The sequence below is a fragment of the Centruroides vittatus genome, unplaced genomic scaffold (assembly GCF_030686945.1).
Source record: "Centruroides vittatus isolate TY-2023 unplaced genomic scaffold, ASM3068694v2 contig_1776, whole genome shotgun sequence".
NCBI lineage: Eukaryota > Metazoa > Arthropoda > Arachnida > Scorpiones > Buthidae > Centruroides > Centruroides vittatus.
Window position 1 is genome coordinate 1,703,476 of NW_027121087.1, and position 23,724 is coordinate 1,727,199.

At 29.3% G+C, this 23,724-nt stretch overlaps 1 protein-coding gene across 1 annotated transcript in view; it reads left to right on the forward strand.

The window, feature by feature from the left end:
• The window catches only part of LOC136969309 (serine/threonine-protein phosphatase 4 regulatory subunit 4-like), a 68,889-nt gene that overhangs the window by 38,634 nt on the left and 6,531 nt on the right, over positions 1 to 23,724 (forward strand). Inside the window, exons 12-25 of the mRNA XM_067263426.1 lie at positions 2,873 to 2,992; positions 3,073 to 3,150; positions 4,225 to 4,305; positions 4,853 to 5,032; positions 5,120 to 5,225; positions 6,281 to 6,406; positions 6,493 to 6,659; positions 7,076 to 7,117; positions 10,398 to 10,484; positions 15,061 to 15,154; positions 15,230 to 15,328; positions 15,538 to 15,718; positions 15,801 to 16,078; positions 23,039 to 23,120. Coding sequence (XP_067119527.1) covers positions 2,873 to 2,992; positions 3,073 to 3,150; positions 4,225 to 4,305; positions 4,853 to 5,032; positions 5,120 to 5,225; positions 6,281 to 6,406; positions 6,493 to 6,659; positions 7,076 to 7,117; positions 10,398 to 10,484; positions 15,061 to 15,154; positions 15,230 to 15,328; positions 15,538 to 15,718; positions 15,801 to 16,078; positions 23,039 to 23,120 — 1,721 coding nt within the window. The remainder of the gene's footprint in view (positions 1 to 2,872; positions 2,993 to 3,072; positions 3,151 to 4,224; positions 4,306 to 4,852; positions 5,033 to 5,119; positions 5,226 to 6,280; positions 6,407 to 6,492; positions 6,660 to 7,075; positions 7,118 to 10,397; positions 10,485 to 15,060; positions 15,155 to 15,229; positions 15,329 to 15,537; positions 15,719 to 15,800; positions 16,079 to 23,038; positions 23,121 to 23,724) is intronic.

Below are 23,724 nucleotides of genomic sequence, written 5' to 3' on the forward strand. Positions count from 1 at the left end.
GTTTTCAAACATTTTAACCTACTAGTACACATGTGACTTGAACATTGATGTTAAGCATAATGTACACCAAAAGAATTGTAGTTTATTATACTGTGGTCGTTTTTTAGCTGACAATGTTTTGTCCATCAGTGTAAAGGTTCATTTTCCAAAATGGCGTGTCGGGTATTATGAAATACCTAGTATTCCATAATACCCGACGTAAAAGTATAGTATTCCATATAACTGGAAAATGAAGACGCTGAATGTATCTTCTGTAACGGAAAATTCTTCGAAGATCAATGATGGGAAATTCGGATTCAATGCTTCAGCTGTTCTCTTTGGGCTCACCTTGACTGTACCGGAGCAGAGAAAGAAAATTATATCTGTGACTTTGTAAATAGACTCGAAGCAGAAATGACATGCTCATAATCTTAAAAATGTGGTTTTTATAGTTAAAAATAACTATGTTTTATGAAGTATAATTAATTTTTAAATGGTTTAAACCACCTATTCCATATTACCCAACTATTTCATAATAACCTCCATTTGTGACTTTTTATGAATAATTTTTTTTATAACAAAATAAATAGTATTCTTTTTACAAGTGACAGTTCATTACAACTAGTTATAGTATGTACTCATGATGATTTTGGGGATTTTATTCAAAAACCAGTGAAGTTATTTTTAGAAATGTAAATGGTATTTCATAATACCCTCTTCTCCTCTATATTTGATCCACAAACTAATTTATAAATTAATATATTTTTTAACAAAGAAAAATTCATAAAATTTTATTAAATCTGAAGACTTTCATGAAAGTATTTATGCCTTTTTATTACGTAATTACTTTAAAGAATTGAAATTAGTATTAAAAAAAACTATAATTTTAAGTTTTATGATCATATTTTGTTAGGAAATTATGTAAATAGCAGAGTGAGAAAGACTTACAAGAACATTTGTTAGAGTGGCAAAATTGCCTACAGAAAGGTGGAATGAAAATGAATGTAGGCAAGACTGAAGTTATGGCAAATGGTAAAGGGGAAGAAAGAAGCCTTACAGTGACAGACAGAAATGAGTTAGAAATTAAGCAAGTAACAAATGAAAAATAAATATAGGGTGGTGCACAAAAAATTAGCTTCAGTTTGAGTCTCTGGTGGTAATGTATCACATGGAATGAGCAAACTATATCAATTGAGTGGAACATTGTGTTGAATGAATCATATTATGCAAATCAATATACTTCATACCTAGGAGCTATGATAAATGCCAAAGGAAGGTGCCATTTGGAGATTAAAAACAGAATAAGTAAGGCATGGCTTAAATGGAATGAGTTAGCAGGTGTGATATGTGATTATAAGTTCCCCACAAAACTAAAAATAATTTACGAGACTATGATTAGGCCAGTTCCTGTATGGGACAGAGATGCGGACCTTAAGAAAGACTGAGATGAGGATGAGAACAGAGATTATAATGTTAAGGTGGTTGACTGGGATTTCACTTAAGGAGAAAGAGGAGTGAGGATATTAGAAGAGAGGAGTTTGTGGGAATTGTAGGTGTTCAAGACAAAATAGCAAAGTTGCAACTGAGATGGTTTGGACATGTTCTAAGGAGAGGATGGCAGGATATATAATATGAAGGGCATATGATTTAATATGGAGGGAAAAAGAAACAGAGACAGACAATGGAGGAAGTGGAGAGAGGGAGTTGAAGAGTATGAGAAAGGCTGGATTGAAGACAAAGGATGCAGAGGACATGTAAATGGAGTAGTAGCCCCTGAACTGGGCTTACCAGCAGACTTACCCCTGAACTGGGCCTAAAGGCTGTTAAAGTAGATGATGATTTTATTAGTAAATTGAAAATTGTGACATTATATTTAATATTAGAATAATTCTAATGTATAAATCATTCATATCATGTACTCATTATATAGTATATGTATAGAAAAGCAAAGAAGTTTGGAAAGTTTATAATAAACATTAATATTTATAATGCTATTTTATAGCAAGGTTGTCTTTTTTTCTTGAAATAAGTTTTTTCCTGTGAATCAAAAGTTTGAGTTTAAAAAATTTATAGAATTATTTAAAATTTTCTTTATTGAACATACCATATTTTTCACCTTATAAGATGCACTCTTTTGTATTTAAAATTTATCTGAAAATTTGGAGGCATCCTACAAGCTAAATGTGTCTTACCCTGTGAAGAATGTTTTTTCTCCAAAAAACTTTACTTGAAAAATGTGATTCATCCAATAGAACGACATGTCTTATAAGAAAAAAAATACAGTATTGCTCATGTTTTGAATTTTGTTGCATAAATTACAGTACATTAGTGTTAGTTTTAGCCAAATTTGTTTTTATTACCATAATTCACTAGTTAGAACATGTAAATCTTATAAAATCTTCTAAAAATCAAGTTTTTTTTGAGGTGGAAAAACTCATGACTGACTAAAATTTCATTAATTTCATTTAGAAAAATAAAATAAACAAATAAGAAAAAATATAAATATTGATGCATTGTTATAAAGTTAATGCCTATATCAAACGGATGTTTATATGTCTATAAATACCAGTATTTTGAAAACATTACTATATTTTAAATATTGAAATACTTTAGAATATTTCAAATGCCAATTCAATGCCAAATGCTTAAAATATTTTTGCAAGGAAGTTCAAATATTAAATAAAATATGAAATATTCTCAAAATATTTAAAATAAGAATTGAAATAATTTCATTTGACATAACTACCCAGCTCATATGTACTATCTATGGATTATGTACATATATAATTACATACTGTTATTTTAAATTGACATTTCCAAAAATTTCCATGTAAAATTAATCATTTTCCATAATTATAATATAATCAACAAATATATTTTTATTATTTTTTAGGCAATGGTGCTCTTTGCCGAACCAATCAATTTTTCGGAAGAATTGTATAACACGTTTTCTGATTTATGCTTAGATCCTCATTATGATGTTCGCAAAACAATAGCATGTGGTTTTCATGAGGTATATTTTTATTAAAGAGCATTAATTTGTATTTATTATTAATTTATAATTTATCTTAACACGAATGATGAATTTTATAGGTAACAAAATTATTAGAACCAACTTCTTCAAATATTCTAAAAGAATTAGTTTTACTTTTGCAAGATGAATGTTTAGAGGTAATATATAAAAATTCATGTGTATTTGTCTACATATAGTATCTATTTTAATAATATAAATTTACAATTGTAGCAATATTGATTGTAAATCTTATATAGTCGTAAATAGTTATATATTTTGAATTCTGTATTAACAACAAGAATGATTCAAAATTTATTGTAAATTTTAAAGAATGACAGTGTTTTTTGAAACTAGAAATATATATTTTCTTCTTTGAATTTTTTCTGATTTAAAACAGTTTTTTATTAGAAAAATTTTTTCTCCACAAATAATAATTATTTTTGATTCCTATTTTAAGTTTAGCTAACAGTTAATGGACATCTATTAATAAAATTCTGTTTTAAAAGTTTAAAAATTTGAGAAAATAATAAAAGTTAACTCACGCCAAAGTTGCATATATTTCTGATAATTAGCACTGAGTTCATACGTTAACGCTGAACTCAGTGCTAATTATCAGAAATATAAAAATTTGAGTAATTCCTTTAAATTATTCTTTTAGTGGTGCAATAGGATTCGATATATATAAAGTGTCAAAATGTAAAATTGTCATAAACTATTCTGTTTTTGATATTTAATCTTTATTGTTAACTGTAATACTGAATAATTGATTCCTCAAAAATTTTCTCTCTGCACTTGCACTATTCAATCTTCAGTTTCCCTTTTTTAAATCCATATCTGCACTAGGTACTTCTGGCAGTCCTTTCTTTGTTTCCTTGTCTTCTATAAATGTTTGTGTAGGTGCACTTCATTCTTCTAGCCTTCCCTTTCTTTCCCTGTTGTAAAATAATTTGCACATATGCATTAGGGACTTCCATTTATCATGTGTAAAGAAATTAGAAGAAAAAGTATCCTTTAATCTATATTAATTGTCTTTTTTCTAAATTGTGTAAATTGTTGCGTTTATATATTCTTCCAATGTTTTTGACTGCTGTTTGGTCTAGATTTTAAATTTAAAAATACATTGAGAAATATCAAACTTAGTATACCATTTTATAAATGTAATTTTATTACAACATATTTATATATATAGTTACAATTTTGAATCTAAAATTCTCTTTCATAAATGCATTTAGGTATTAAGAGGATTAATTCCACATCTTCCTGAATCTTTAGCAGCAGTTACTAGACATTTAGGAGATAATAATGAAACTAAGGTAACTATGAATAGAAATATTACTATACTATTTATTATATATTAACTTTCATTTTATTCAGTAATTTGTATAAAAGATAGAGCATCATGCATACCAAATTAAATTATGATAAATTATAAAAAATATTAATATAAAATTTAAGTATAATATATATTATTGCACTTGCAAATATTTTTCCCTTAAAATTACAATTCCTTATTGAAAACCAACAAACATAAATATCTCTCTCAAAGTTAAATTTAGCCTAAAATTTAATGGGAGAGAAATAATGTCTAAGATTATTTTAATTTTTACTTCATTTTTATAATATGTTATTTGCTTTACAAAATCTAAAATATATATTTTAGATTCAGTTAATAGTTATAATTTTCTTAGAACACGTGTTGCATGATTTTATTGTATGAATAACAAATGATTAAAAATATCACATTCTATAAATATTACATTCTATTTCAAATTTAAATATTAGAAGTTTATATTATCTATTAAACCAAATCAAATATTATTGTTTATTAATTGTATATTAATTATTTTGATTTAAATTTAGGAAGAAATTGGTGAACTCCTCCATGCTCTTGTGATCTGTGAAAATGCTACTTCTTTGACAAGTAATTGGCGTCTTCATGCAGATATACTGACTCAGTTATCTTGTCTTCCACACTGTTTGCCCTCTGAACAAATTTATTCAACATTTGTGCCTTTACTGTTCAATAAAATTCATACAGCTGTATGCTATATATTTATTTTTAAGCTCTGTAAATAGTTTATGATCAGTTATGTTTCCAGTATAATTTATTTTATTTTAAATTTTCAGAGACCTATACCATGTCGGATAGCAGCTGCATATAGTCTTTTAGTTTATCTTCGAAATACACCACAATTTGAACAGAGAAATGATATTATTAATAGACTTATTGATGGTAAATGATAAAAATATAGTTCAAAAATTATTTACATACATATATACAGTCAAACCTTGGGTTATGAACAATTTGGTTTACAAACAAAATTTTGAACGCCATATTTGTTCCAGTTGCCGTATGATAACTTGGTTTCCAAACAAGCTACTCAACATAGCCAGCCACCAATGGTCAACTTCCTATACTTCCTATGTTAAAGTTGATGGTTCAACCAATCAACAACAGGACTACTGATTTAGTAGTGGTGCCAAGATTCATGTTGTATTGTTAGACGTCACAACATGAATCGTTGATGACATTATTTAAATTAATTTCAATGCGCATGCAAGTAAGATACTATTTCTGGTTTTCAGTACACATCACAATTCAATTTAAATCAAATTAATTAATAACAAGTGCATTAATTGACATTTGCAGAATATAAATGACATTTAATAATTTATATTTAAAGGTGCCTAACTCAAATTAAATAACAAAAATTTATTAATACATTATATAGTAGAATAATAATAATAATATTTATTAATACTAGGCAGCTAGTTAATTAAAATTAAAACTCTGACCTTTACACTGAAAGTGAAACTAAAAATAAAATCAAAATTAATTTAAATCAAAGCAATTTAAACACAATATTTTGGAAAGTGTGGATAAAATACTTGTTGTCCATCTTCATTGATTGTTATTTCATCCAGGCAGAGTCAAGTCTATTTATATCACTTCTTTGTAAAGTGTTAGTTTTGGTTGGCAGTGACAAAACATTTTGTTTTTAATATATATATATAAAATGGATATGGATATAGATGATATTATATTGCATTTGTAGGCATTTTTATGCATTAAATACAACTAAAATGGTAAAAAAAAAGACTATTGGGGCTCAGGAATGGATTAATTCATTTTACATTGTTTCTTACAGGAAAATTTGTTCGGTTTTGAGAACAAATTGGTTTCCAAACAACTTTTAGGAAAAAATTAAGTTCATAAACCAAGGTTTGATTGTAACTTATATTTATAAATATGATATAGATATTAATATAATAATGTTTTTCTGACAGAATTATGTCAAGGAAGAAGTTGCCATAGTAGAATGTTATTTATTCGTGTTTGTGAATTAGTGATGGAACTATTCTCAAAATCTTTTTTCAAGCAATATTTTTTTCGTCCATTGTTAAAATTAGCTGGTTAGTCTTTAATTTTTCACATATACTGATTTTATTAAAAGTAATTATTACTCGAAACTTAAAGATTTTTATACTTGAAATATCAGAAGATCCAGTTCCAAATGTTCGACTTAGGTTGTGCTCAGTTTTACCTCAATTAAAAGCTCAAATAAAATTACCAACAGATGGATCACTGCTGCAAGAACTTGAAGCTTGTGTTCGTGTATTAATGACTGATGAAGGCGATAGGGATGTTGCAGCAGCTGTTCGAAATGTAAATGCATGAATATTTTTACAAATTATTAATGTTTTAAATACATATAAATTTATTAAAAAGCTTCTTGCTTGTATTGTTTATTTACAAAAAACTACTTAGTTACTTGACTAATGAACAGGCTTATTATACACCCAGTCTGCTTAAATGCATTTTTGTTAAATTAATTAAGTAGACTGGGTGTGTAATAAGCCTGTTTATTAGTCGTCGTAACTAAGTAGTTTTTTGTAACATAAATTTATTTTTCTTGCAAATTATAAATTATTAATGTATTAATTTATGCTATACAGCAATTTTAAAATTCATAGAATATCATTTTCAATGTGATTTTTCTTTTTATATAGTATTATGTAACATGTATTGTGTAAGATTTAAGTTGAGTTGATTTGTTTTAAATAATGGTATTTGGTTTTAAGGTTATAGAAGAATTGGATAAGATTGAAGTTGCAATGGAGCCTGTAAGTTTATTTTATTATTATAAATAATGAGAAATAAATAAATATATACTATTTTTTATGTATTTTCTTAGAATCAGAGAATGTATAAAGTGAAATTAAAGTTTCATTATTTTTAGTTTAATAGATTTTTAATAACACACTTTTCAAATTTATTAAGATGATAATTGAGAAATCATTTGTTTATTATTGAATATGATGATTAATATAAATTAATAACAACAATAAAACTGAGTTAATTTATTATGCTAAAATTTGCTGAACTTCACAAAATTATGATTAAACTAATCAAATAATAGTGTGAATTTTGGGTGGGTGAATTGTTGTATATTTGACATTTTAATTAATAATCAATTCAAAGTTGTAATTGTGTAAATTGTTGCATCACATTTCTTGTCATCAGTGATACTTTTTTAGAATTATTTTTTGTCTTCAATTAATGGCATCTGTGGCCACTTGCATCAACACCATACAGAAACTAATTTTTAAAAAATAAACCCTCAGATTTGAATAATCTCAAACAAATTTTTAAAATAGATCTACAGTGGAATCTATTCAAATGTGTACAGCATATTTAGAAAATTCATGTTACAAAGGTACAAGATTTTCTATTTTATATGTATAAAGCTATTTTGTCTAGCCAAAATGCAATATTTACTTAGTCAAGGATTCTATATGAATTACATAATGTGTTAAGCATCAAATTGCATCAAAAGAAGGAAATTGTATCCTTTTAGTTAGTTTGAAAAGAATGTATGTCTTTATTCAAAAATAGATCTATAATTTCTCAATCTTTCAGTTGTAATTTCTCAAGGGTTAAGAGTGTATTTAATGATAAAAGAATCATTAATCTGAATAGAGAGAGAGAGAGATCTTAACAATCTAGAGAAAAAACATCAGGCAACTTTGATATACTGTGTGAAAGTTATTGTTTTCCTATGTATAATACAAGTTCCTATGTACAAGTTAAAAAAATACATTATTTCAGTGTAATTTTTATTGTCTAAAATTTTTATATTTTATAATGTATTTTTTACTGTTTTTGTTGTTATATATACAGTTTATTAGCTTTTAATGAGATTGTTCATTAATTAAAGTGCACTCAAATTATAAGGCATGATTTTTTTCAAATATTACTGAACTTAGAATCTTAGCTTATTGACGTGTTTAATCATTGGAATTTTTACTTTGTTGTCTGCCTAAATGATTTTTAATGAATAAATTTCTGAAGAAATTTATTCATTAAAAATCATTTAGGCATACAAGAAGAAATTTTCTTCTCAGGTAGCTCATTATCATGTAGATCATTATTAATATATCCTGAACCTTAAAATGTAGTGCATTCAATCCAATGCTTAACAACAGAATTAACTTTATAAAAATAAATAATGTAATCGGTTAAAGATTTATAAATTATCAATATAATTTATATTCAAGGAATTCATTAAATTTTATTTCATTTTGAGGTATTTTATCTATAAATTCAAAGAATGACATGTCTTCAGTGGTCACCTATCTAATAACAAAATGAGTATTAGTGTCTAAAATCATAGCAATTAGATTTTCAATGTCAATGAGTTGTAATTAATATGTCACAAACACATTTGTTTGAATAAATTAAATCAATATTTGAATATTTTTATTTTTCAGAAATGTATATAAATGATACTGTATTTTTGCAGATTGTCTGGTGTGTTGGTTTATCCTGGGAGAATGCCAGCATACTGGTTTAAGTGAGGTTATACATTCCTCTCTAGAGAGCATGTAAAAAAAATGAACGAGTTTTTATTCTATAACTGTGAAACTGTCCTCATTACATCAAAAACTATAATTATACATTTAATTTCTGTATTTTGTCTTCTTTCTAATGATGTAAAACTTGTGGAATGCCAAAAGTGCTTATTTTTGTCTGTTTATTTTATTATAATTTGATCCAAAAATGCAAAAATAAACAAGTCAAATTTTAGAAACTTGCAGTAAATTATCTCAACTTACCTGATTAACATACTCTTTGTATGAAATTTGAGAGGAAGGCATTATTTTTAAGATCAAGGTAGATTGTCAGTGCAGCTCACACTGAGTAACTACTACTACAACTAATGTCAACAAGACACTACTTGTTTTATTTCACTGTAAATGAAAACTTTCTTACTGATTTTAAGCGGGTAAAATTACAATGTTGTTAATTCATTGTACTCAGAAGAATATTCTCTTTAACATTTATTTAATGACTAGTTTTGTTAGATCTGATTAATTTTATTTTTTAGTTGGCATGCCGGTCAATCTGCATAAATATGGTATTTAATTATGTATGATAAAACTTTTACTTTTTTGAAAACAAGGAAAACAGTTCATGACATTTTACTTTCAATTCCACACACAAAAAAAAAACCCCAAATTTTACTCAAGGTCCATATGTTTATTCTCTTCAATGTTTTCCAGAGGACTTTCCTTCCATCACTGCACAGATATTTAACTACAAAAATTTTTGAATTCCTTTGAAACATGAAAAATGGTAAATTCCTTTTCCTTGTTTGAAAGGAAATTTAAATTTGAATTAGCCTAAAGAGGCTAATCCAAATTTAAAATTTTGAACTACACATAGATTGCTTTTGTCTAAATTTCACTGTATTAATTGTTATTTGTGGTTTACTACTTTTATACTTTTCTTAGCATCTAACTTCATTTAATTCTTAACACCTTTATCTTTTCCTCCTTCCTTCTGTCAATCATAACTTTCCAAACCTCTGATAATGGTCTGTATTATTTTTATTTATCATGTTATTGCTTAAACTCAATAGATCTACTCTACTATTCTTACATTTGTGAACACATCAATTTTGTATCGTATCTTCATTTTAGTAGAGGGTTCTCATTGACACTGTTCAAACATTATTATTCTTTTGTTATCAACTCATTTCTGTAATTTTTAGTGTTTATTTTTATAATTTATTAAAAATAAAATAATAAAAACAAACGTTAATACTATATGTTCATTTGTTTTATGTATAATTTCTCTAATTACTGTAGTGCTTATAAAATGTTCCTGTTATCTTTCTTTTTTTATACAATATTATTATTATTATTTTTACTAATACAGTATATTTAGTTTGGCTAGATGTTAACTTATTTTTTAAATCTGTTTTTAATATAAATTATATTTTTTATAATTTAAAAATTTCTTCCATGTAATAACATTTTTAAAACACTAAATAAATAACTTTTTATAATTATTTGTCGTATTTTATTTTTGCAAAATTAATTAATTATAATTATTCAACAGAGTTCTACAAGAACTTCATGTGCTGAATCAGAAATAGATTTAGAAGATATTCAAAAAGAAGAAGAAGAAAGACAATTATTAGAAAGAGTGAGCTTATTACAACTTTCTCAAGTATGAGTTAAAATTATAAAAACTTTTGATGGCTTTTAAGCATTATAACAATTTAAAGAAGCTACACTTTAAATACTGGATGATGATGATAAAAAAAACACCAAACTACACCTTAATCCAGAAGAGAACAAAAATTTAATGTTTTCAACCTTATCCAAAGGTTGTCTTCAGATTCTAAAGATAGCAACATAAATATATGCTATGAGATATCACATGTGCCAGTGTTAAAATATAAAATTATTAAATACAAACTGGATATGATGGAAAGGTAAATACAACATTCCAAGTTATGTTCCATCTTTAGAACCTGATGATTGCCTTTGAATAAGGTTGAAAACATTAAATTTTTGTTTTCTTCTGGATTAAGGTGTAATTTGGTGTTTTTATTATTTAAAGAAGCTGATTCTTAGAATCATTTTGGTAAAATTAACTAGAAATTTTATAGTTTTATAGTTTGTAATTTATAGCTATTAAATTTAAATTTAAGTTAAACAATATTTCAAGTGTTGTTTAATAAATAATATAAATAAACAACAACTAACCCGTTATATATAAAGACCAACAACTGCCGAATTATCGGGCTAGCAAATTGCTATAGTAATATTAATAATTTAAGTTAATTTGGTACTAGAGTTAGGCGTTAGGCGCCATCTCTTGCTAAATTTAATAATTAGAATTTTAATTAAATAATTTAAACTAATGTGTCCCCAGCCGGCATTGTAATAGCCGTTGATGGTCGTACGGTAATCTTATATCAACTGGAAGGGGAGGATCGGACCGAAGGTCCGGGTAGCATAACTGGTAACGTGTCTGCACGGATAGCAGAAGTTGCGGGTTCGAATCCCGCTTCGGGTCGATTCTTTTCTTCCAGTTAAGCCTAAATTTATTTAAATTATTTAATTAAAATTCTAATTATTAAATTTAGCAAGAGATGGTGCCTAACTCTAGTACCAAATTAACTTAAATTATTAATATTACTATAGCCATTTGCTAGCCCGATAATTCGGCAGTTGTTGGTCTTTAATAAATAATTGCAATTGTTGACAAGACTATGTCTTGTTTATAAAATCGTACATCCTGCTGTCTTATCAGCTTAGATGTATGAAGGAATACATGTCAGGAGTTGAAATTTGGCACAGAGTATTAGGTGCCCAAATCGTGCATGCATAAAAAAACCAGACTTGTAAGTAGTCAGGGAATCGATAACCGAAACACAATAAAATACAAAATGGCGACACTCTCTACAAACAGGCAGTAGTGCGAGATTTGCGCATGCATTGCTTGTTGGTAAGTTGGAAATACGAATATTGTGAAATCGAATTTTGACGAGCACGTGCATTGGAAAATTTGAAAAGCGAATGTTGCTAAATCGAATTTTGACAAACAAATCTGAAAAAACCCCATTTAGCTGTCCCATGTTATTCCCCACATATTTCTGGTCACCACCTAACCTTGACCGATTGACTGGAGATATCTCGTTTTATCATCGGAACTTTTTGAAACTAGATGGTGCATCGTTATAATTTTAAATTAAAACTAACTTCCGAAATATAATTATTTTTTCTTTTTACATTTATTAATATATATATATATATATTTTGTTTGTGCAAAATAAAAAAAATAATTGCGAACAATACAATAGCCACCATTATTTTTTTTTTCAAAAATGGGAAATTTTTGCATTGACAAAAATTCAACCTGGGGTGTCCTGCAATGGAGAGAAATTTCAACATTCAATAGGTCAATGAAAATGCATCATGGAAGATCTTGTGGTTGTGGCTGTGGCTGGCGAAGTTTGAATGATTGCACTCAAAACCAGCGATACCAAAGATGATTGGAGAATGAGAATGAGACCCGCCGTTAGCATCGAAGTGATCCCTCTTAGTAGTGAGTCTCCAAGACATAGTCTTGTCCCAAATATGGCCTTGCTGTTTTACTTGTTAAAGATATTAAAGAGAATTACATCTAAATTTCCTATCAGAATTAATGCTGTTAATTAGTACAGGTACTCCTCATTTTACGACCATGTTCCGTTCCGACGACTACGTCATTAAGCAAATTCATCGATAAGCGAGGAGCTTGCACCGGGAATATAGGATCGTTGTAAAATTATACAAATTATGCAACAAACTTCAAATTTATTCATAAAAAGACTATTATAGTATGCTATTAGCCTATTATAGTACTATAAGACTATTATAGTAAGTGCAAGCCTATTATAGTACGCTTAGTGCGCATGTCGCCATTCACCACTGACTGACACTCAAGCTGAGAAAGGGGATTCCCTGAATTGCAGATCGAAACTCGATTGGTCGTAAGTGCGAGTGGTCATTAAGCAGATAGGTCGTAAAGTGAGGAGTACCTGTATATGAAAGTATATAAACTTAGGCTGGAAAGTTTTTGTAAGAAAGCATTTTCACTATTTATTTTGGATACAATTTGATTATATGAAGTAGTTAAAAATGAAACAAACTTCTGATGTTTATATTACATATAAATGTGAGAGAGGGTGTTCAGTTTCTTTTAGGTTATGTCCATGCATGTATTTCCTGTCTTTGTCGTAAACTGAGTAGGGTCAGAAAAAGTTGATGAATAAGAAATGATGCATCTGAAATACTGAAAGAATTGTGTAGGTGCAGAAGGAGTTTAGTCTGTAGGTGGTGTAGTGTAAGAATTTGTATATGATGCACAATAACATCTGTGTCTATTCAGTTCATTTTTAGTGTTCTGTCATATATACAACATAAAAAAAGGGTAACATTTAGGGATAGAATTTGTAGTTACCAGGGACATCCAGAAAGTAAAGAACATTTGCGCATAGCACTTTGTGCAAGTAACTCCTGCCATTGATTTAAGGTTAATTTGTTCTATGATGTGTTTCTATAACAGCAGGCTTATTGTTACTGTTTTGTGAATAGTTAGAATCTGAACAAAAATCGAAAAGCCAATTGCAAGGTGTTGTTTGTTTTTCTTAAATGCAAAAAAAGTCTGCCATTTGGAAATTCATAAACAAATCATGGTAGAGTATAGCAACCACGTTATGAACAAAGCAAGTGTGAGAAAATGGTGTTTAATGTGTAATGAAGGAAGATAATTCACTCAAGCTGTGCTTCAGAAATTTGGCTAGGATGTTTTCGACCACAGTCTTGACTTGGCCCTCCAGTAACTTTTACCTCTTTCTCGAGTTGAAAGAATTTTTAGGTCAATTTGAAATGTTTTGGAACAGATGATGATGTGAAAGCTGTCACTAACTGGTCAAAGGAACTAGCAGTGGAAGTCTACAACAACAAAGGAATCCAAAAACTAGTGTTGCACTATGACAATTGCTTTTAATCAAAACGTTGACTAGATAGAAAAATAATTGGTCTTGTACTAATTACTTCATGAAACTTTTTTCCTATCATTACTATTTTTTCCTTTTTTGTAACCAAACATTCCTTACTTTTTGGATGCTCCTTGTATGTATGTACAGATCAAAAAAAATTTACAAAGAATCTACAAAAGATAATATTAGAAATAAAATAAATAGTATAAAATTTAACAACAAAGGAATTCAATGCAATATAAAATTCTTTTTCCAAAAAATTGGCATCAATGACTTCTTTTTAATATTACTAACTTAAACAACTTGCATCATAATATGATAATGTGCAAAGCCCCCCTATACTTTTTCACCACTTGACTGAAGGGTTGACATGTCAGCAATGACTACATCAGGATGGAAGACACTGCACAGCCGCTAGGACTGTTTATTTATGTTTGTGTTAGGTCACGCAAGCGGTCATGTGAGTAGGTGGTTGGATTCGGTATAGATGAGGTCTGAAACTGCATGGCAGAAGAAAAGCACTTGGATACAAGTTAAACAAAACAAATATCCATTTATTAGCACGTAGGCTTTTACACTGACAATTATAGCAAGTCGTTAGTGTTTTAGAAGTCTTGAATGTGAGAGAGAGAGAGTGAGTTCACAATAAACTGCGAGTTGTTAAATACCTTGTAGGGGAGTTTCTACTGAGATCTGATGCGTATTAACTGGAGTATCATGCGTTGACTTGATCATTTCATTGACTGGATCAGTTAGAGAAAGTTCTTGACTCTACAGTCCATCCTTGAAATGCATAACAGTGGATGAGAAGTATCTGTTAGTGAAATAGGTGAGATCCAGGCACAACTAGACTGTTGGAGGAATGGGCAACGACTGCCTGAATCGGCCATTTGTTGATGAATTGAAACAATAGCATACCTCGGGGAGTCAAAAGTTTACGGAAAAGGTATCATTCCCGACACTGAGAAAGTGAAAGGGGAACTCTCTAGGTCATGCACTAGCTACATCTTGGCTTTTTTTTATTATTATTTTATTTTTTTATATATTTTTTTTTAAAGTATCTTTTCTTTATTTAGTCCAGGTTCTCACAATAATTTATATTGTTGGCTTGATATGCAAAGTTATCTTATTTTTGCTGCTATTCATGAATATTTTAAACAATACTTTGTAGCTCTCAGTTTAATTGTTTATATGAAAATTATTCATTTATATTTAATTTTTCATAAGGAGTTCCAAAAGAAACAGCCATCAGAAGGAAAACTGAAAAAATCTCAATCAACACGAAGTCTTCAAAGGCATGCTAAAATACCAGTTCGAAAAAGTATGTTTTATTTTTCCCAATAAGTAATTTAATGAAAATCAAAGATTATTTGATTGAAAGGTTAATTTTTTTTAGGTGGTACTTTTCCTAAACAGTATTCCAATAAATATTCTCAGAAAAATGTACTTAAAAGTCCAACAAATTGTCCAACAAACTCTTCTAGTTCAAATAAAGGTATATAAACTATAATTATTTATTAGAAAATTTGAATTTTTAAAAATAGAGAAATTAAAAATAAAATGAAGATCCAATTTATTTTTTTTTCAAAAGTAAATTTCATTCAAAAAATAAACAATGTAGATTCATTTTTTATTTTAGTTTTTCTAGAAACTTGATATATAATGAAATTGTTAATTCAAATAATTCCAAAATTTTCAATATAGGTGCATCTATACAGTCAAGAAACAGTCAACAACAGAGAAAATCTAAAATGCAAAGTAGCAAAGTAGAACCTCAAAAAGCAGAAGAAAAAAAAGGAATAACAAAAACCAAAGAAAATAATTTGCCAATTATAGAAAGTTCATCTCAAAATAATAGTAAACTATCAAATATACCAATAGCAAGGTAACATTATCTATTTGAACATTTGAGATACTAAAAGAAATAAAATAATAATAATAATAATATTTTTCTGTTTTTATTGCAGGAAAAGCCCAGGAAGCTCACCAAAAGGTTCCTTACAAACAAATCAAATAAATCCTGAAAAATATCCTTCATCTTTACCAATTCCAAATGATTATGGATATTTTTTAACACCAAACGTTTATCATTCAAATTTATGTGAAAGAGCCCCTTCTCCACATCCTGCTTTCTCTGAACAGTTGTTTGGAGTTGATTTGGAAGTATTTTCAACATTGACACTATCTTATAATAAAAAGCAATCTCCTGGAATCTCACCTAAATGCTCAGAAAGTCTTTCTCCAGGTAATATGCATATTACAATATCATTAGTTTGAAAAACATAAAAAGTTTGATTACAAAGTACAGGTATCCTGCATATAACACTAGTTAAATTTTGAAATTGTGCAAATCCATGCTATACAAAACAAAGGATTAATGCAAAACATACGATTAGGTTCTAAATGGTAATAAAAGTATACTATTGTGTTTTGTTACTAAGAGAAATATGTTTATTAAAGCAATCAATAATTAACTAATGATCACAATTTAAAGTACTGTATTATGCATTAATATAAATTTTAGTTAAATGAGAGCATTTCTTTTTACAAAGTATCATTATCATCTGAGCTTTTTCATTGTTCTTAATCAGAAATATCAGCAATGTCTTCATTGTTTTATTTTTATCATAAAAAATGTTTTTGCATGACAAAATAAAAATTTGTGTTAGTGAGTCATGTTTGTTCAATCGAGTACCAAGTGATACCAATTATGAGAAGTACGCAATTTACATCAATGCACCCCCTGGAATTTTTTCTGAATACCAAATTGTTCAAGTACTGAGATACTGCTGTGTTATTCGTTATTTTTATGAATGATTATTTACCTATGGTTAAAAACAAATTTAATAACACTTACCTAAACATGTTTAAATAAACTTTACTAAATATGAAGATTAATCTATAAAATCAAAACACAGTGGCAGTCTTAAAGGTTAAAGTCTGAAAGCAACAACAACAACACCTGGTCAATATTGCAATTTTTTCTTTTGTTTTATCAGTTTTCATTAAAGTAAACCTGATGAAAAGCACAAAATAAATTGAAAATTTCAATATTCTGAAATCCATGGGCAAATTTGAGACAACACACATGATTACTTGAACAAAAAAATATTGAATAACAGAGTTTGTACTTAAAAATTGTGATATTTTGTATGGAGTTCCAAATTCTTTAACTGTATTAGAGCGAAACTGTGTTGTACGAGAGATACCTGTATTTTTTTTATTATGATATTAAAAAATTAAATTAATAATATCTAGTATGAGGAAAAGAATCGTATATACAAATAGTGATGTGATCTTGCACAAGTTAATTTAAATTAATATACAGTAGGTGTTAGAAGATAATATACAAAGTCTTCCAAAAAGAATGTTACAATTTCAAATTACTGTAATTATGTTAATTATGAGAAGTATGCAATGTACATCAATTAATAGAGTAAATGTATGAGTGTTCCATCTACCATCTGTATACAAACATCATCATGTCTGCTGCCTTTAGGAAGCACCATAAACAAAAAATGGTGACTCTGCAACAGAGAGATTGTTTTGTGTTCTGTATTTTGCAAAGTCAGAATCAGTCATCATTGTGTAATATAAATTAATGATAGTCAATAAATTAATATCTTAAATGACAGTGTCAAAATTATATATACACTGCTAGCCATTAAAATTGCTACACCACAAAGGTGGCTCACAACAAACATAAAATTTGCATGAAAGGTACAACATGCTGGGATATGCAAATGATTAGCATTTCAACACACACTCACAAAGCAGGTAGGAGTAAGGCCACCTACAATCTGTATAAAAGGGAAGATGGTAAAGTTGGTTTCTCATATGGAAATCGCATTCACATGTTGGTTGCTCGTGTAAAGGTTTTGTTATGCCTTGTGTAAGGAGGAGGAATCCCTACCAGTACGTGTCCAAGTTTAATTGTGTTAGAAGCATAGCCTATGGGGACTAGGGATTGCAATTGCTGGATCCCTCATCCAGCAATCCAGCTGGATCCAGCGCATTCTTCGGTCTGCTGGATCCAGCACTGCGGATCCGCAAATACTCAATTAACTTTATAAATAATTGCACAAAAGTCTACGTCGTCGTGTTGCCGCTTTGCTAACTACTAGACTGCTACTAATTACTTACTCACTACTTTACTAACACTAATAATTAAATTACTTATAAATACAGTAAACTATACCTTAATCAATCCAACAAAATGTAATAAAATAATAACGTATTAAATTGCTTTTAACGATCTTCCTCGGTTACAAAAAAATATAACATTAACTATAGAACATAAAATGTGTTTGGAATAAATGTAAAAAGAATAGTGCTTAATTACATTCCATTTTTAAACAAGATACATAGATGTACTGCCAGGTCTGATAATTTTCGTATTGTATACCGACGTAATCCCACTGTTTTCAAACTTTTAAGAAATGATAAAAAGAAAGAGGATCGGAATTCAACAACGGGTATATATTCGGTGCCTTTACACAACCAACGTTTCAATTCCAAGCTTGTTTATGTAGGTGCAACGATGCGCAGTTTAAAACAAAGGCTCGAGAGCACAAATATACAATCAGTAAGAATCTTGACAACACTGCGCTGGTGTCATACGCAAGACAGAAGGATGTTAACGTCCAATGGGATCAAGTGGCAATTATAAAAACGACGACGAATAGGCAAACGGTCAAACATCTTGAGAGATTGGAAATCTGCAAGGCGCACATGACAACTGGTTGTATAAACCATAGAGATGCGGACTCATTGTCTACCATGTGGAGATCCTTTAACATTAATTAATGTTATTAACGGACAATGCTGGTTTCGTTGGATCTTACGTACAGTACAGGGTGTTTTTTTTTAAACTGACGGTACTTGGAGACATCTGTAGAGCAATCTAACAGCCGAACTGTCGCCAAATTTGGGAGAGTGACTAAGGACGACATGGGAAAGAGATTCCGCGAAGAAAAAAGTAGTACCCAAATTTTCCGGTAGGGGTGGATTTGGCGCTGTTGTAGCAAAACAGCGAAAAATCTGCATAAAATCCAGCTGCAATTAACAAACACATGAATGAATAATCAGACAGAGGTTTCAGTGTAATAACGAAAGTTTAATTAATCAGCAAATAACTTTCTCTCTTCTTCAATGTGATCACCGTCCTGCTGAAAAAGGCATTGCATCCTGAACACCGTGTTCTGTATGGCCGAACGTAACATGTCCGCAGGAATGTTCATCACAGTTCGAGAAATGTTGTTCTTCAAAGTCATCAAGTTTGGGACAGTACTAAGATAGACCTTGGACTTTAAGTAACCCCACAGGAAAAAGTAACACGGGATTAGATCCGGGGAGCGAGGCGGCCATGCAAGTGGAAAAAAGCGACTGATGACCCTTTCTTCAGTGAAGTGCTGGTAGCTTTTTCGCTACAACAGCGCCAAATCCTCCTCTACCAGCGAATTTAGGTACTACTTTTTTCTTCGCAGAATCTCTTTTTCATGTCGTCCTTAGTCACTCTCCCAAATTTGGCGACAGTCCGGCTGCTAGATTGCTCTACAGATGTTTCTGAGTACCGTCAGTTAAAAAAAAAAACACCCTGTATATATTGTTTCCGCTATTTATTTTGTTTATTTATCTATATTTTGTCCGTTTGGGCGTTTTCCGTTAATTTTCATATTTATTCCGAACACGTTTTATGTTCTATATTTAATGTTCTATTTTTTTGTAACCGAGGAAGATCGTTAAAAACGATTAAAAACGTTATTATTTTATTAAATTTTGCTGGATTGATAAAGGTGTAGTTTATTTAACTTATTCCACTTCCAGTACATAGTTTTACATACCTATAAATAACTACAGACTAATATGTAGAGCCTATATATATAAAAACTGGTAAGACTGATAACCACTTAGCCACTGATTATCCGTCCTTACATTATTATAATATATTAAAATAAATTAATCAGTAGAATTACCTTTGCTATTATTTAACTTAGATTATAATTATAATGTAAACTAAACATTTAAAGTTAATTATTTCTATCTCAAATGTTAAACCGAACCAAAGTTAATTTTACTACCTAAATGTGTAAGAAGTTTTACTGATTTATAGTGATCAGTCTAAATAATAAAAGCTTTTAAAGTATTTTTTAAAATGTTTTATTTCATTAAAAAAACATAAATTGCAGGATAGATAGATAGATAACACTTTATTGCACCAAAAATACATCCGCGCTGGATCCAGCTGGAATGATTTCAATCCAGCAAAAATCCAGCTGGATTCAAAACACTGCTGGATTGCAATCCCTAATGGGGACTGCAGTTTATTGTTCCACACTATTGCAGCTCACATTGGTCATAATCCCATGACTGTCAAGAGAATACAGAATCGATGGGTCTGGGAGGGCCATACAGAATTTTGAGCAAATCTCAGTAGCCCCTGGTCAGTAATGCTCGAGATGACAAATATTTTCCACATGGCCTTGCGGAATTGTACAGCCACATCACGTACCCTGAGTAAGGAACTTGTGTCATTTTCAGAACAACTGTGATGATGTCTGCAGTACTACAGATTATCGGCACAGTGACCATTGCTGCGGCTTTCCTTGATGCTGCAGCAGAGACAGATGTGCCTACAATGGTGCATTCAATGACAAATATGGATGCAGAAGTGGTGTCACATTGTCTTTTCAGACAAAGCCCAGTTCTGCATACAGCATTATGATAGCCATGTCTGTGTGTGAAAGCATCAAGGGGAACAATCAGTGTCGGTTTGCACTCATCATTCTCTTGTGGGCCCAGCATGTAGAATGATGGTATAGGGTGCCATTGGGTACACATCTTGGTCACTTGTTTGCATATTTGGTAATTTGGACAGCCGCCATTACATTTCTGATGTGTTAAGGCCTGTTGCCACACCCTATCTTTGAGGCCTCCACCACGCTACCTTTCAACAAGACAATGCACAACCACATGTTGCCCATGCTGTCCTGACCTTTCTGAATTCAGAGGGTGTTCAACTGTTGCCCTGGCTAGCATGTTCTCCAGATCTGTCACCAATTGAGAATGTCTGGTTAGTGGTTGCCAAGAAACTGGCACACCATTACTCACCAGCCAGGATGATAGATGAACTTTGGCATAGAGTTGAAACTGCCATCCAAACTATGTTTGGCTCGATGCCCAACCAGATTATTGCTCTGGGTACTGATTTCTGCATGTTTTGTTCCTCAAAATTACCTGTCAATCATGTCTTCCTCTTATTATACTATATGTGTGCAATAAATATGATTCTGTTATTTGCTTTTTTTCTTGGTGTAGCATTTTTAATGGTCAGTAGTGTAATTTTAATATTTACTACTACTATAAAGTGTGCTGTTGCTATATATATACACATACATACATACACAAACACAAACACAATTAATATTAATATTGTTTGTTTTTTTAAATTATTTAATGAAATTCTAACTTTATCTAATGTATATGTTACAATAGCTAACAATTCAACAATTCTTATATAAAAATAAGTTAGATATAATAATAACAAAGTTCTTACTAGTAAAATATTGTATAAAACAAATGAGCAATTACAGTAGAAAGTCGTTAATCTGAATCAATTGGGGACTGGGGTTGTTCAGATTAGTGATTTGTTCGGATAACTGATTACGTACGAAAAAATATATTAACCTGTCTGATGATCAAATTTTTCTCCATTGCGTGTCGCTTCGTGTTGAATTTTCGTTGATTTTAAGCCTAACGAAAATTTTTATAATAATAATCGAGGCTATTGTATCGTTAAAAATTATTTCTTTATTTTGTACAAACAAAATAAATATCTTGAAAAATATAAAAATTATACTTTAGAAGTAAATCTAGTATCAAAAAAGTTCGATTCAGCATGACACAGTCCAACTGAAAATCGTTCGGATAACCGGTGATTCAGATAACCGGGGTTCGGATTAACGACACTCTACTGTATTTATTGTGACTTCATCACAATGCTGGGCTGAAATTTTTAATCATATTTTTAATTTATTTCATTTAAAATATATGCTCTTCACTTCAGATTAGTACTGTATTTTGCATACTTTTCCATTAGCAATGGAGTCATGCCAGTTATCTATCTAGCTCCTTTCAGAGGAAATTTTTGAATTGAAATAATGACTTCCAGTTTGCATCAGAAGTTCATATATAATTAATCAGGGTCTTCCCTGGTTAACTGAATTTCCATATCTGGTCTTGAATTTTCATTTATTGACTCTGTTCTATGCTGACATTTACCGTATTTTACGGACTATAAGACACATCTTAATTTTGGAGGCAATTTTTCGAAGAAAAAAGTGCGTCTTATAGTCCGTAAAATACTGTATCTAACACTGTTCACAAGATTAAGGAAAGACGGACAGACAGACGACAATGTGAATTTTTCAAATCGTAGTCCAATAAGAACAAATAAAATTATTATACACTTTTTGCATATATTTCAATCCAGTCAAATTAATGTAAATTAATAGCATAATGATTGGAGAATAGAGATAACATAAACATGTGTGAAAACAATGTGACAAGAATTGTTAGCAGTAAATTTGAGTTCAAAAAAAAAGGTTTCAGTCACCACTTTCAGGGAGTGTAGAAATGTCTTCAGAGATTATTTTGAATAATTAATTTTTCTTATTATAATATAGTGTTTTCTTATATTTCATTAGTCTTGAGACATTTAACTGAATTCAATTAATTATAGTTAAAGATAGTTATCAAACTTGTGTATACTTTTACCTGAATATGTCTTTAATAAAAGTGTTGTTTTTTGAATATATTTTTAAAGTTTTTATGCTACTGAACATAAGTTAGTGTTATTAAATATTTATTTCAGTTAATTTTTGAAAATTTCATTACGTTATTAGACATATTATTTATGATATTAGAAAAAAATAAGTATAAATATATTATTTTCATTTATGTTAAATGTATGATTTATAATATTTTATAAATAATTTGTTTTTTCTTAACTATAAAGCATTATAATTGATTTAATTTGAAATATTTTAGCTTTTATATGAAAATGCTTTCTATCAATTTTATCAAATAAAAATTTAAAAAAATATATTTTTTAAATAGTAAGTAGTAAATTTAAATATTTCACTAAAAACGAATTAAAATTGATAAATTATAAAAAATAATTAAATAAAAATTTTTTATAATTTAGAATCATCAAATCGTTCTATTCAGTCAACAAATAGTAATAATAGTTCATCACAAGGTAGTAGAATACCAACTCCAACTGCAAAGTAAGTCATATTAAACTATAAAACTTTTTCACATTGATTTTATTAAAGATTTTTTTTAAAAAAGCAAGAAACACCTGTTGTAAAGCAAGAATTTAGCAATTATTATTTTCTTTAAATGCTATGATATAATTTAAAGAATTTCTTTGTAGTAATTAGCAACCTTCTTTGTAGTAATTAGCATTATTATACTACCATCTCATTGACTAGTGAAAATAAATTTATTTATTATACAATACTTTGAAAAATGGAATGAAATGAAATACATTGCCACTGCAGGATGCAAAAATGTTTTATGAATATAAAATAATTAATAAATGTCAATGGAAACTGAAGAAATGTAAGTAGAAGTTTGGCTTTACAGCCAGTAGTTTGTTTTGCCACAAACTCCCTGCTGAGCGACTAGTTCAGAGAAATTGGTTTTTGCCTGTGGCGTAGTATCAAATCACCTGTTCTTTGTAGAAAGAGGAGACAAGTGAGTGCTAATGATAGGGGATAATGCAAAGTTGTTAAATGTGATATTTTTATTTATTGTTTTAGTACAAACAGAATATTCGCATTTTTCACTGGATGCGCGCTCTTTGGTGTTTAAAAACAAAACTATTCT